Here is a 15,101-nt window from a genome sequence, read left to right as displayed (position 1 = left end):
GTCCATTTCTCACTTGCAAAGTACTACACATTTCAGATGACTATATAATTGAGAATCCAGGATTTAAGGAAACTAGTTTGTGGTGCTACATATTCACCTACATCTTTAAATTGGATGCATAACTGCACCTCCCTCAAGACTTTTCACAAAAACTGAAGCAAAATTCAAAGGTCAAAAACTGTAATATACAGTACAGTACATTTAGTGTGTTCCAGTATATCAGTGCATACTTAGAGACTGCTGCTGGAATCCTGAGCACTGCCACTGCCATGGGAAAGGCATAGCCGGAGCATCCGAAAACCCTTCCATGCGTTTAAAGCCGAACTGAAATTCAGGGCCGTGGCTATAGCATGGAGAGTTCTGATCCTCTGCAGAGTATGTGCATGAAGAAGAGAAGTTTCTATAAGAAGGAACTGATGATCCAACAGCTCCAGATAACAGAGAGGTTCTGGGGTGCTCTTCTTGCTGCTGACTGTCTGACCAGTTCTTTGACAGTTCTTTCGGTTGGATGCTCGATGGTGCGTCTGGTTCCTCTTGTGAGTTGGACTGTAAGAGCTCAGACAGAGCTGAGATGCGATGGATGGCCCGGCGCAGAGTTGCGATCTTGGATAGACGTTTGCCGCTCAGGTCGTGATTGAGCACCAAGCGTAATGCATTAAAGGCTTGGTTGTAGTCCAGGATGCGCTTGCGTTCTCGTACGTTCGCGGCAACCCTGCGGGCTTTGGACCGAGCCGGCCGCCTTCGCTTTTTAGCAACGCTGACCTCCAGGAGATCACTTCCCGAGGCAGTTGACAGATTCCTCAAAGGATTTTCACTGGGGCTGTCTGAAACCTCCAAGCCCGATGCACAGCCCTCCTGCTCATCTTCGGAAAAATCTGACTCAGTGCTCATGCTGGATAAACTCATGCTTACTCACTGACTGTCTCAATGATGTTAAGGAAGCTTCACAAAGAGTGCTCACCAAGTTCTTCCCATGCCATAAACCTTCACGTACACATCCTCGGGTTCACTTTGGCTCAGTCGAGGCGAAAGGTGCTATTAAAGCCAGTTAGACGACGCATCACGTGGGCCAATCAGCCGCCAGCAAAGGTGTTCTTGGTTTATAAGTGGCCTCGAGGGAAAATCCAGGTATCATTCAACAGTCGTTGACACACCTCCTGCACTCACAGTATGAAGAGGAAACTCGACAGGAATGACAAGCACAGTCGCCTACTTTATGGCTGAAAGACAAAAGCAAAACCATGACCGAAAAAACAGAGCCATGTTCATTCAGATTCAGGATAACACACACAAAAAAAATAGATTGCTTAGATTCCTGTACTTAAAAGTCACACAGCTTGTTTTTTCTTAGAATAACAACATTAAATTTTTACATGTAGTGCATGAGTTTCTTTTTTTTTTACACTAATTTATAATAACACAATTTATTTATTTATTTATTTCATTTTTTAAATCGCTTAGCTTGTAAAGGATCATGGGAACTCAGGGTACAAGTTGGGGTACACCCTGGAGGAGTGGGGGGGGGGTGCATTGCAGAGCACACAAGCACACACACTACAAATAATTTAGGAACACCTGCATCTGCATGTCTTTGGACTGCGGGAGAAAACCCGAGTCCGTGGAGTGAACCCACCAAGCAGGAGGAGAACATGCAAACTGCTCACAGACCTGAGTCGGGACTCGAACCTTCGATCTTGGAGGTGAGCAGCCACAGTGCTAATCACTACGCCACTGTAAAACCAATTTATTCTCACATTTATATTACCACCTTGCTAAGAAGCACGGCCTCTTGTTTTAAATAAAAGGCGTTAGCAGGTCTAACCGGGCCGCAGGGGAACACGCAAAGCCATGTGGGTGTACACGTCGTCATAAATCTAGAGCTGCTCCGCTGACATGAACAGACAATAGAGTCAAGGCATCAAAGCTGTAAAGAAGGAACTGAACGTTTTATGGTTGCCTCTCTATCTGTCTTCACCCTCCTCCCTCCTCCTGTCTCGGCTGTCGGACTGTTCCTGTGACGAGCAGAGCCGTTTGTCCAAATTAGTGGATGGTAATATTGTTGAAGCTCTAATAACAGGATGTTGTGAATTCTTTGTGCTTTCAACGCTCTGTGTTCCTTTCATTTATCGTTTACGGCCCAATTTAATTCGGTATTATTTGTCTTGTCTGGTTCAGCTTTTTGGAGCTGGATTGTTCATTTGCAAAAAAAAAAAAAAGTGTAAGTGGAAGAGTGGGAGTAAATCATGTACCTAGACGCTGTAGAAAACAACACAGCTCATCTTAATGCTAGCTAAAGCTTTGTGCTATTAAAAAAATAATACTGAAAAAGTTTTCTCTCTCAAAACAATGTACTAAACAGTGATTCTTATGGATTCTGGATGATACTTTGCGTATTTAACGTAAACATGCTCCAGTGCCAACATTTATGACCATGTGATACTATGAGACCTACTGTAGAGACAAACTTTTAACAGCAAACTAGCATACATTGTTGTGCTAATTAATGGCAGCGATCTGTTTATGTTCCATGATTAATGAAAGCAATTAAAGCAGATTGTAATCTGTGTGAACTAGTGCATTTTTTAATAATGCATATGATCTTAAACATCTTAAATTTAAAGAAGTCGACAGCTAAAACAAACTACAGTGTTAGCTAGGTGAAGCTAGGTTAGTAAAAATAATAGGTCTTCAACAGTACGTTTCTCTTGCCAATCAGATTCCATTGGTCATTGATAACTATACACCAAAACCAAATAAAAAATTAAAACAATGCACCAATTTTGAATTCTAGTCCTTGACTCAATCCAAGGTAACCGTTGTAGCTTTATTTAAAGTGAACTTGTTCTTTCGGCTGCTCCCGACAAAGGGTTACCACAGCGGACCATCTGATCCACACACATTTTGGGACAGGTTTTTACGCCGGATGCCCCTTCCTGACACAACCCTACCATTTTCCGAACCCGGCTTGACTCGGGAACGGCAATCCAGGCAGTGGCTAGGTAGTATTGGGGGTGGCAACCCACCGAAGGCAGGGGTCGAACCCGGATCCTCAGATGCAAAAACAATAAACGTGTGGTATGCATAGTCCATGGCTGCTATTTAACTAGTTCATGCTTTTATCACCTCTAGGTTGGACTATTGTAATGCCTTACTGTCTGGTTGTTCAGCTAGATGCATAAATAAGCTTCAGCTAGTCCAAAATGCAGCAGCGAGAGTCCTCACCAGAACCAGAAGATATGAGCACATCACCCCTATCTTATCTTCACTCCATTGGCTCCCTGTGAAATTTCGCATTGATTTTAAAATACTACTCTTGACATATAAAGCATTAAATGGTCTCGCGCCGCAGTACCTGAGCGAACTGCTAGTGTCTTACGATCCGCCACGCCTACTTCGATCAAAGGATGCAGGCTGCTTGTCAGTACCGCGTATTATGAAAAATACAGCTGGGGGCAGAGCTTTTTCTTATAAAGCCCCAAAGTTATGGAATAGTCTTCCAAATAGTGTTCGGGACTCAGACACAGTCTCAGTGTTTAAGTCCAGGCTAAAAACCTATTTATTTAGCCAAGCATTTTTATAAATAGATTTGCCATAGGTAAAGGAGCAGATCTGGGGGACTCATGGACGTAGAGTATTATGGTAAACTGGTATGTTTGGATGCTGTCTTCCTCACTTTCATTGATCACTCAGGTTTGCTGACGGTGAGGTGATTGTTTGCTTTACATGTCAGGAAGCCCTCATGTTTGTGTTTCCTTCTGGCTCCTCCCTTTTAGTTATGCTGTCATAGTTAGTCCTGCCGGAGTCTCTGCTTGCACGCTACAGTTAATATACATTCACATTATACATTGTGTGACTGTGACCATACCTAACTGCCATCTCTCCTCTTCTTCTCTTTCCCCCCCTCTTTCTTTTTCCTCTCTCCTCCTGTCCCCCCCTTTCACTCTTTCTCTCTCTCTCTGTCGAGCTACACATGTCGTTCCTGAGCTGCCAGTGATCCAGACTCCCTCTGCCCTCCGGACCTGTCTGACCCATCCTGGTGCCCCGCTTCTGGCTGAAGATCTCGTCACATGGATGCCCCGTGTGTCTCTCTGGGATGCGTCTGGTGTCTGGGAATGATTCTCTCTACCTAGAAAATGGTTCTGGCCTTGACTGGTGTTGGCAACTGTTTCTCTGGGGACTTGACAGTTCGATAGTTCATGACTGGAACTTCTTACAAGTCTACCTGGGTCTTCAATAACTACCTGGACTCCATATTAACATCAATTAACATCAGCTATTATAGCTGAACTGCCTCCCACCCTACACACTGTATAAATGCAGATCATTTACTGCTTTTTGTTTCACCCAAATGAGGATGGGTTCCCTGTTGAGTCTGGTTCCTCTCAAGGTTTCTTCCTATTACCATCTCAGGGAGTTTTTCCTTGCCACTGTCGCCCTCGGCTTGCTCACCAGGGACAAACTGACCATTTTGATTCATACAAATTCACATTTCATACAAACCTAAATAATTCTTTTGACTATGTAAAGCTGCTTTGCGGCAATGAAAATTGCTAAAAGCGCTATACAAATAAAATTGAATTGAATTGAAATTTAAAGTAGAATTATAAATAAAAAATGAGTAAAAAAATAAAAAATGAGTACCCCCTCGGGCCAGGGGTAGCTCAGTGGTTAAGGCATTGGACTACAGTTCGGAAGATCCCAGGTTCAAACCCCACAACCACCAAGTTGCCACTGTTGGGCCCTTGAGCAAGGCCCTTAACCCTCAACTGCTCAGATGTGTAATAAGATAAAAATGTAAGTCGCTCTGGATAAGAGCATCTGCCAAATGCCTAAATGTAAATGATGTAAATGTAAATGTTCAGTGATGTCCCTGATTGATTAATATTAGTGTAGTTACTCATTTCGATATCAGCATTGTAAGTACCCAAAAAAAGAAACTAGTAAAAAAAAAAAACCTGTGTTAAATATATTAATTTCTCAGGTGATAGCTTCATGGTTGCAACTTTAGTACATTTAATTTGTAATATTTATTTTTTACCTGGACAAATGAAAAAATAACAGAGAGCGTGTAAATTTCTAGAAACATTTCTTTCGAAAAAGTCAGATGATCTTTTTCGAAAGGGAAAAGTGATTGCACAATCACCATCACCATGGCATTCTACTTACAAACTCACATGACCAAGCATTATTCTTTGGGGTCAGAAGTTCATCACAGAGCCTAGTGCAAGTAGCAGATTAGGAAACCTTTAAACGTAGCTCATCATTCGACTCTGGTAGTTCCCTCAAAAGATCTATGGTTTAAAGCCAAAAGTATAGAGACACCGGCGCATCACACTCATGGAAGCACACAATAGTACAGAATGTCTTTGCGTGCTGTCGATTTACATCTTCCGCAGGCACGAACCTGTTCCAGCATGACGATGCGCCTGTGCACAAAGCCAGCTCCATGAAGACATGGTGTGTTAAGGTGGGAGTGGAAGACACTCCCTGGAAGAACTCGAGTGTCCCACTGAACACCACCTGCACAGACTTCACTAACCCTCTTGTAACTGAATGAGCATAAATCTCCACAGATATGTTCCAATAATCTAGTGGAAAGCCTTTCCAGAAGATGAAGCACATTGTATGAGAAGATGCAGTGTAAATCTTAATGAAATGTTCAGCAAGCAGATATGGGTGCGAGGGTCAGGAGACTGTGTGACTGTGATGGTGTGGTGTCCACAAACTTTTGATCATATAGTATGTGTTAAACAATTGTTGGGAAGTAAATTCTGACCAATCCGAATGGAGAACAGTGCTATGATTATATACTTATTGCATTTTAGACATGAACAAGCAATACGATCTGGATCATTTATACCAATGCACATAATTGCATTTGTACTAAAAAGGTAAATTAGGTTTAGGATTAGCAGCAGAGCCAGTTAACAGAGCCACCTTACTGGTTTACGACTGAGTGAAGTCCTAACACATTGCATCACTCATTCAGATTTGGACTTTAGCAACATTCTAATTAATTTTGCTGCATAAAAAAAAACACAAAAGCGACAGAAGTAACTGTTTATTTTTTTTATTTAGGAGTACGATCTTGAACCAGAAATTCAGCGGCAATTGCAAAACTACAGTACAATGTGACACAATATATATAACAAAGAAAAGTGAAACATCTAAACAAATCAGCCAAACAATCCCTTGTATTAATCCGGTGAAGTGTATGGTCCAAAGTTTCTCCAGTTCCCACATTCACATTTTCAGTTCCATCCATCCATTTTCTAATACTTACCCAGGTTCAGGTCATGGTACAGAGGTTAAGCAGCGATGCCTCTCTTTACCCAAATCCTCCAGCTCACACACATGGATACCCAGGCACTGCCAGACCAGATGAAAGATATATTCACTTAAAGGCTGCCCCGGCGCCTTTTCCCTGTCAAACATGCCTGAAACACATCCATTGGTATGTCTGAAACACCTTAGAGGAAGCTCATTCCTGCCACTTGTGCCCGCTACCTTAACCTTTCGGTCACAACCCAGAGCTCCTGACCATTGGTGAGGTTTGGAACATAGATTGCGTGGTTGGTTGAAAGCCTTGCCTGTCCGCTTTTATACAGGTACTGCATCAATTACTCGTGATTAAAGACTTCTACACCTACAAGGATCTCACTTTCAACCTGAATATGTCTATAAACTGAATATTGGGCTTTGGGCATTTTGGCTACCCCAGCTTCTTAGCTAAATTTAAAAAGAAATGGCAAACAGGCCATTCCCACAAATTAAAAAAAAAACGTACCAATAGCAGCTACATCCAAAAAAAGACAAGCATCTTAGATACCAGTTAAATGTTAACAGTGAATTTGCATCCATTAATCCTAATTATTGCTTTTACCTCAAATCTCACTCACCTTCTATACCACTTTAGCCTGTATTCAGGGTCGCAGGGACCTGGAGCCTATCCCAGGAGGCTTAGGGCACGAGGCAGGGTACACCCTGGACAGGATGCCAGTCTATCACAGGGCACACAAACATGCATACACTATGGCCAATTAGCCTAACCTGCAAATCTTTGGACTGTGGGAGGAGATCGGAATACCATGCAAACTCCATGCACACAGAGACGGAAATCGAAACCAGACCCTGGAGGTGCGAGGCGACAGTGCTAACCACTATACCACCGTGCCGCCCTAACTCAAATCTATAATCTTTTATTTTGTTTTGCCCTAAAGTGTATGTCTTTAAGCCATTCAAAATCCCACAATCCTGTGAGGTTGAATAAAGTATGAGAATCCAATTCATGATGAGCATGTTCATCCTTGTTCTTGTAGCACTTCAGGCTATTTTTATGAGGTGCAGGACTAGAGTCAAGCCTCGAGCCAAAGCAAGAGTTTAGGAGGATTCACTAACACTAAGATCCTATCAGTCCAGCGGGCGTGCCGGGGTTATAACACTTAGACACTGAACGAGACATCATTTCAAACATTGCTTCCTTCCTGCCCACCTTTTAGTGCTGACCACTAAGAGACTCATTATGAGTTCAGTGTCCTGGAGAGAATTTTGAGCAGATAAATGGATAAATTCAATTTTAAGAGCATTAAAGGGCACATAAAGAGCATTTTGAGCAGATAAATGGATAAAGTGCATGTATGAGAACATGTCTTCTGCAAGAAAACGTGGATTGCACATAAAATGTATATCTCTATAAGCATTAAATATATATTAAAAATTTGTAAATTGAATAATAAATAATGTATACTGTAATAGGAAAATAATCAACAAGAGGGTTAAAGAAGTGGCGTCATGTCGGGGAATTGTTATATTCCATAATATGTGATCAGTATTGTAATAATTTCTATGTTGTGCTGTGATAGAGAAAAATCAATGCGCAAGTGCTGTAAAGAATTATCAAGTTACGACTCCGAAGGTTGTTGGCACAACAATGACTTGGTCATAATTGCTTTTCTGTTATTAAAGAACGACACATTATACTTATGTGTCTATAGCTAGTCAAGCTTTAGTCAAGCCTGAGAAGGGTGCTGTAAGAATCCCCTTGGTGTACATTGCAATGACAACTCGCCATCCAAACTTTCCTGTCTGTAGCATGCTTGTAGAACGTCAGTGAAGACCCTAAGAGGTGTCAGTTACACTGTTAAGTGATCAATGCCGTAATTACCATGTTCTTAATAAGATCTTATTGCATCTTGCTTTTAATGCATCTTTACCGGGAATTTTTGGAACATGCCAAAAAAAAAGCATGGCAGCTCCAGGTCAAGGAAGACAAAACTCAAAACTGCTCACATAATCTTTGCTGATGTAGTGTGAATGTGGCTTCTCATATATCTTCTCAAAGGACAATACTATAGAAATAAAACTTAGTGTAGATATTTTAGTCATTGTGCAGCTTGTATAACAGTATAGATTGAATGTCCTCTGAAAATAACTCAACATACAGCCATTATTGTCAAAATAACTGGCAACAAGAGTGAGTGCACCCTAAGTGATAACAGCTGTAACACCATGCAAAGTCACATGACCTATTCACATGATGGTCACATGACCATCATGTGCATGTGTTTGTCAGTGGCCAAGTATGTCTCCAGACCTAAACCCTATTGAGCACTTGTGGGACGTCCTCAAGTGGACGGTGGCGAAGCCACATGTGTCTAACATCCAGCAGCTCGGTGATATCATTATGGAAAAGTAAAAGAGAATCCCAGCAATGTGCAGTCTGGTGGTGCTGTGCTAGACAATTTCACACAAAATACTGACACTTTGGACAAAGTTTTGACATGTTCACTTAGGGTGTACTCATTTTCATTGCCAGTTATTTGGACAATAAAGTCTGCATGTTGAGTTATTGTTATTGACTGTAAATCTGTACTGCTATATAAGCTGCATATCAACTACACAAAGGTATATTAAATTTTTATTTATATAGTATTGTCTCTTGAGAACATGTACTCACTTTTGTGAGATACTGTATGTATGGTATATTGTATCGTATCACACCACATCGTATCATATCTTATCATATCATGTTGTATTATAGGAGGCATAGTGGCTTTATCTAACATCACCGTGATATTTAAAATCTGGACTCTTGTCCGTTTAACCTTTCTCCAGATACTTTTCCCCAGAATTTATTCTACAGTCCAAAGAAATTCCATGTAGGCTGTTCTTTCCGAATTGTACCCTGTCAATGGTTGGCACCCCATCCAGCCTTGTGCCCTGAGATCCCTTGTGTAGGCAGCAACCTTTGTCCCAGGAATCCTGGCTGAGAATCTGCGTATACGATATAAACACTGTTTACGGTGAGGGGGTGCAGAAACACTTCGACCACTTACCGCAATAAATCAACATGCTAATAGTGTGTATGGTAGTTTCTTTCAGACACTCATCTTTTTTATTTTCAGTTCTGTATTTTTTGGCACATACTGTACAGTATATGCACCTTGTAATAGAGATAACAGATACATCCCAACAGTTTGTTTTGACAATCATATCTGCTGATGCAATATCCCGAGGCTCGCGAACGGTGCTTTCCACTAGCGTAATAAAAGCCGAATGGTTTTTTTGTTAGCGGAAAATCAAGTTGCTTAAGTGAGAATTACAACATTGGCCTTCCTTTGCTTTGCAATTATAACATAATGTGCAGGTTGGCTAAATACAGGTCTGCAGCTTCTGTCACTCTGTGTGTTTGCTCTGTAATTTGCAATTAGATGAAAACCCTTTGCATGTTGGTGTTTGGGATGGCTGTATTAATTCAACTCCATTCCCAGAAAGGTGTGGAAACAGCAACCACAGCAACTGACACGACTATATCAATAAAATCGCGACAATGAAAGATATTTTTCCATGCAAAACTATTGATGTGAGGCAAAGCGTTCATTTAAAACGCCAGCCATATACAGTATAATGCACATCTTATAGTAAAGAAATGGACATGTTGTCTCTGTGAGAGAAAAAAATGCTCATCATGAACATTTGTAGTCTTGTTAGAAACAAGGTAGGTGAGACAGTCTGGGAAGCGCATGAGGAATGGCCTGTGTAATTGTGCCTAAAAGCACTTTTTCACCAGTTATGTGAAGAAGAAAGAGTTCTAAACAGACTGAAGGTCATGACAGCTGTAATTCAGGGATTTTCTCCCATGGGAACTCGGCTGTTTTCCATTAAGCCGACGCTGGTGCGGGCATTCTATTGGTGCACAGAAAAAAAAGCCTTTAAGAAAAAAATGCAATGTATGTTTAAGCCAAAATATAGTTTGTTTGTTTTTTTAGGGAAATAATTAAAGCCTTTTTTATTAATCATATTTTAAAAAATCTTATTTTTCCTGTTTGACTAACAAATTAACTATTTAGGTGATATTCTGGCAAAAAGGGTAAAAAAAAACACTCTCGGGCTGAGCAAACTGTCATATCTCCATGACCGCAAGCTAATTATTAAACCTCATTTGGATGCATGAGACGTGTTAACAATGAGAATGTGTAGTATAGTTATACAGTACTGTGGAAAAGTCTTAAGCAAGCAAATATTTTGGTCTTCTCCAAGGAGCCAGACTTACAGGTACTAGTAATTTTGTGATGTAGGGCTTAGGGAATAGTTCTCTAGGCTTTTTGAAAGACTCTTTTAGCTCATATTGTCAGTCCAGTCCCTGTACCTGAGCAGTTTCAGAGGGGAAAGTGCTATCCCTCCTCTTCTGTGTGTGGGGGGGTTCTGGCTTGTGTTGCTGTGATTGACAGTGGCTGGGAATCCCCAGTACAGTCCTGAACTTACTCTTAGCCATTACAATTACAACATATTTAAAGGAGTTAAAGGGAGGCCAGCATTTCAGATGTGAAGCAGGCAGTCTGATCATGGCTCTGGTGTACTGAGAAAACGTTTTACCTTGATGGTATTCAAGCACTATAGTGAAAGTCCCGCTTTGACTTGAACAGGATTGTATACTTTCTAAATACACTACCGTTCAAAAGTTTTAGAACACTTTCTAACTCCATGATGGTTCCTGATTTTGTATTCTTTCTACATTGTAAAGGAATGCTGAAGGCGTCCAAAAAATGCATTAATCTCCTTTGAACAGTTGATGGTGAGATGTTTCTGCTACTTCTGCTCTGTAAAGACTTCATAACGCCTCTAATCTAAGGTGCTGGTTGTTAATTGGTCATTTTTCAGGCTGATAACTCTAAATGAACTTCTCGTCTGAGGCAGAGGTAGGTTTTGGTCTCGCCCTCCTGGGACGGCCTTCATGAGAGCCAGTTTCATTATGGTGCTTGACGGATTTTGCAAATGCACTTGACAATACTGTTCTTGCAAGAACTATTACAGAAAGGCTGACCTCTGTGTCTTAAAATAACAACTAACTGTTGTTTTTCTTGTTGTTACGTAATTACCTAATTCCATATGTGTTATTTTATAGTTTTGAAATCCCCAGTATTGTTGTAGAATGTAGAAAATAAATAAAAAAAAAAAACAAAGAAATTTGCAAGTGTTCTAAAACTTTTGAACGGTAGTGTATATGCCTTGCATGAATAGTTACACATGCACATAAAAGCCACTCGGGTCATTCGGACAAAATATCTCACAGTCACCAGTTCTAACTCAAACCTTTTGGGTGCTCATAAATAGTTGTACTGAAGTGTGTTGAACTCCTTAGTCTTTGTAATGAGAGGTTGCTTTCTGGAAAATAGAGGAATTATAAGACTTTGACAGATATTTATGAAGGTGTTTTTTTACAGCATGTGGTTAAGCACGAGAACTATGCAGGAAGATTAGAGGTCCGTGTGATTTAAATGTTCGGCAGTTTATCGATGCTGCTGCTGGCATGTTCACGAGTATTTTGTAGTTCAAGTGTTAAAGTGTAGTGGATCCTTTTTATTAATTATATTATTTATAAATTAGTTTATTAATGAAAATTTGCCTTTTTGTTATCTACGTGTTGTGCTTTAACTCATACGCGGCTTAACGCATTATGTCTATAGGCTTATAATAAATACCATGTGGATTATTATACCGCTTAGGATCACAAGGTATGCATTAAAAAAAGGCGTTAATCCTTCGTCTGTTATTTTTACCTCTCTCGGGTTGATAATTTTTCACCAACAGCACAAGTTAAAATGTTTTATACTTTTTATACTTTTGCAATTTCCCCATCCTTGAATGCTTCCTTTATAAAAGAACACACCAAACTTTTTTTTTTCTATTTATAGAATAGAACGTCCAAAAATCATGATAGTTCTTGTGCTATGTTATAGCAGCTATAAATGGTTGTTTCCTGACCATCCTGGTTTTTTTTTTTATTAGTCCAAAACATAGCTTGTCATGTTACCAAGAAACAACAAAAAAAAATAATCCTGATGTTACAACTTTACCGGTTACAAATCACTGACACTGGAGACTCCTTCCATAAATGCTACGTCAAATGTGGTAATTTGACCTTTTTCTAACCAATCAGATTTGAGAATTCGAAATCATCATAGTGTTTAAACCAACAACCAACCAACATTATCTCCTAACATAGTTAACAAATCCTTTGCTCTTCTTTCCACCTGATTTCCCAGACTCACAGCAGAGATACCTAAAGGCAATGAAAATGGTGTAATGGAAATATCTAGGACCTCCTGGGCTTCGATTCAAGGGGATTGTAATAAAAATAAAAAATAATACAACAGCACGCTGTCGGCACACGCTCTCCCCGATCGGATCGCCTTGCCCGGCTCCTTGGCACAGCGGTGTGGGAGGAGATTGGGTTAAAAGACGAGTGTTCTGTCTTGTTAGGAGAGGAGGATTTTGGGTTTCTTCCCCTCGCTGACTCAGTGGAGGGGAAAAGATAGAAGGGGAATAAAGAAGGGGCAGAAGTGAGTCATAACATAACCCTCACTCTCACGTAGAGCTAATGAGCAGGAAGCACTGAGGAATTCCACAAACTGGGGAATTTACCTCCAATGAAAATGATCTATCACTAAATACATTACTTTTTATTTGTGTAAATAGATGCTGATTTTCCTCAAAGTATATCCTCTAATCAGTGTAACTAGGAAACCTACAGTGTGTGTACAAAACAATTCTTTCTGCTCAGTCATCATAATTTAGTATACACTCTCCTTTACAGCCGAAATGCAATAAATTTTTACCGTTGGTGTGCTGAAAAACCATGGGATCGATCTCAACACCGACCTGCATACTGTGTTTTTCATCACATTGAAATTATCATGACCTTTACAATAATTTACAGTACAAGGAACCCTTCAAGAAATTTCTCATAAATGAAGGTGTACAGTAAAACTGATTGACATTTCCAGAAGACTTCAAACACAGTACGGAGATAAGACTCTTACGTGGCTTGGAGCGCATTGCAGTCATTCCCGTGAACATTCAGCGATTGGAACGTCTGATCCTTAAAAATCAACATTTAACTTGTCACCAACTTGCAGAAAAGACGCATCAGTCTGTTGGAACTGTACACACAATCATTCACCAGCACCACTTGCAGGTTACAGGAACTCAGCTGGGAGTTATTGCCATTTCCCCCGTACAGTCCTGACCTCGCTTCCACATGTTTGGGCCATTAAAGGCGATCCTGGGAGGCCAGCATTTCAGATGTGAAGCCGGCAGTCTGATAATGGTGTTTAAGCAGTAATGAAACCGTGGGATAAGTGCATTAGTGAAGCGGGGGATTATATAGAGAAATAAAGAGTCTATAAAAACTGGTTCAACTTGAACACCCTTTGTATATAAATTTAAGTTGATTTATTAGTTAAAAAAATAATGACTAAACGTGATCCGAGATGACTTAAATGCTCTGTGAAGTTGCATCATAAAAAAAAAACACCAGCAGAAATCAAAGATTCATTTAATAGCAAAGTTAAGTCTTTGCAAACACACAATGTGACAAAAACTCGGACTGTAACTGACAACTGCAACTGTCTTAGAAACTTGAAATTAGCACTATCGTCCTGCACCCCCAGGGTTGGGGTTCGATTCCCGCCTCAGGGTCTGTGTGCATGGAGATTGCATGTTCTTTCCATGCTTGGTGGGTTTCCTCAGGGTGCTCTGGTTTCCTCCCTCAGTCCAAAGGCATGAAGATTAGGCTAATTGGCGTTCTCAAAGTGTGAATGCTTGTGTGAAAGTTGACCCGATCCCTACCACCGAGGTCCTACCACGATCGTGAAAATGGGAGTATATAAAATAATGGTCTCCACGATCCCTAGTTGGACTTTAGAGGTTCCTAGATGGATGAATAGATGGAATGGATGGAATGACATCTGCACACCGTGGAGAAAAAGAGTAACCAGGATTGAAGTGGATTCCCCATTACATCTTTAGAAGACCCACAAGGTTAGAATGATGAACTGGGTCACAATTTAGCTCTCAGTGTAATTCTCTTTTCTGCATGTTTGTACTTTGTACTTTTTTTTATGACTCTGTACTGTGTGTCTCTTTTCAGGACCCAAAAACACACCTTGTGGTTCAGGTTTGATTTAGCTGAGATTTGAATGAACCGAATTATGGCACCATACCTGCACGTCCATAAGCTCATTCATACTGCGACAGAACATTCCAGAATAGTGAAATAGGATGTTTTAATGATACTGATTACAGCTCAGATGAAAGAGACGTGAGAAGAAAAAGGAAATCGCTATAGCTTTGCTCGAGGCCAAATAGCCCAATACCTGTAAAATTCCTGTACAGACAGAAACGTATAACACTGATCTACACCTCTCACTGACTGATAATATTCCTAAAACCCTGATTTATGCCTGAGTTGATGACATGACAGCGGTCTCTGTTTGACAGGTTTGTTTTCAGTAAATGATGTCCTGTAGTTTGTCTTTATTATGCCTTAGGAATGAACGTTAACCAGTTTCCTTTCTCACTTTAATGGTTAAAATTGAGAAGGTAAAATGAAAAGAATATCAATCATGTAAAATAAGGTTTAATTATATTTTACGCAACATTTTTTGTGTGTCAGTTGGTCAAAAATGCCTAACATACATGTTTCTTCTTCACTGTCTAATTATAAAATAATTTTTTTACTTATATGGAAAATGCCTGTTAATTTTTATATATATATATATATATATATATATATATATATATATATAAATTAACAGGCA

The 15,101-nt window shown here is 40.2% G+C and overlaps 1 protein-coding gene across 1 annotated transcript; it reads right to left on the bottom strand.

The window, feature by feature from the left end:
• Positions 1-219: 219 nt before the first annotated feature.
• LOC128533714 (class A basic helix-loop-helix protein 9) lies at positions 220-983 on the bottom strand. The gene has a single exon (XM_053508015.1). It carries the CDS (start codon positions 904-906, stop codon positions 220-222), a length of 687 nt encoding a protein of 228 aa, XP_053363990.1. The 5' UTR covers positions 907-983.
• Positions 984-15,101: the final 14,118 nt, after the last annotated feature.

Source organism: Clarias gariepinus, chromosome 11 (assembly GCF_024256425.1).
Source record: "Clarias gariepinus isolate MV-2021 ecotype Netherlands chromosome 11, CGAR_prim_01v2, whole genome shotgun sequence".
NCBI classification, from domain to species: Eukaryota; Metazoa; Chordata; class Actinopteri; order Siluriformes; family Clariidae; genus Clarias; species Clarias gariepinus.
The sequence above is the reverse complement of the archived record's forward strand: the minus strand, read 5'-3'. Positions and strand labels throughout refer to the sequence as shown.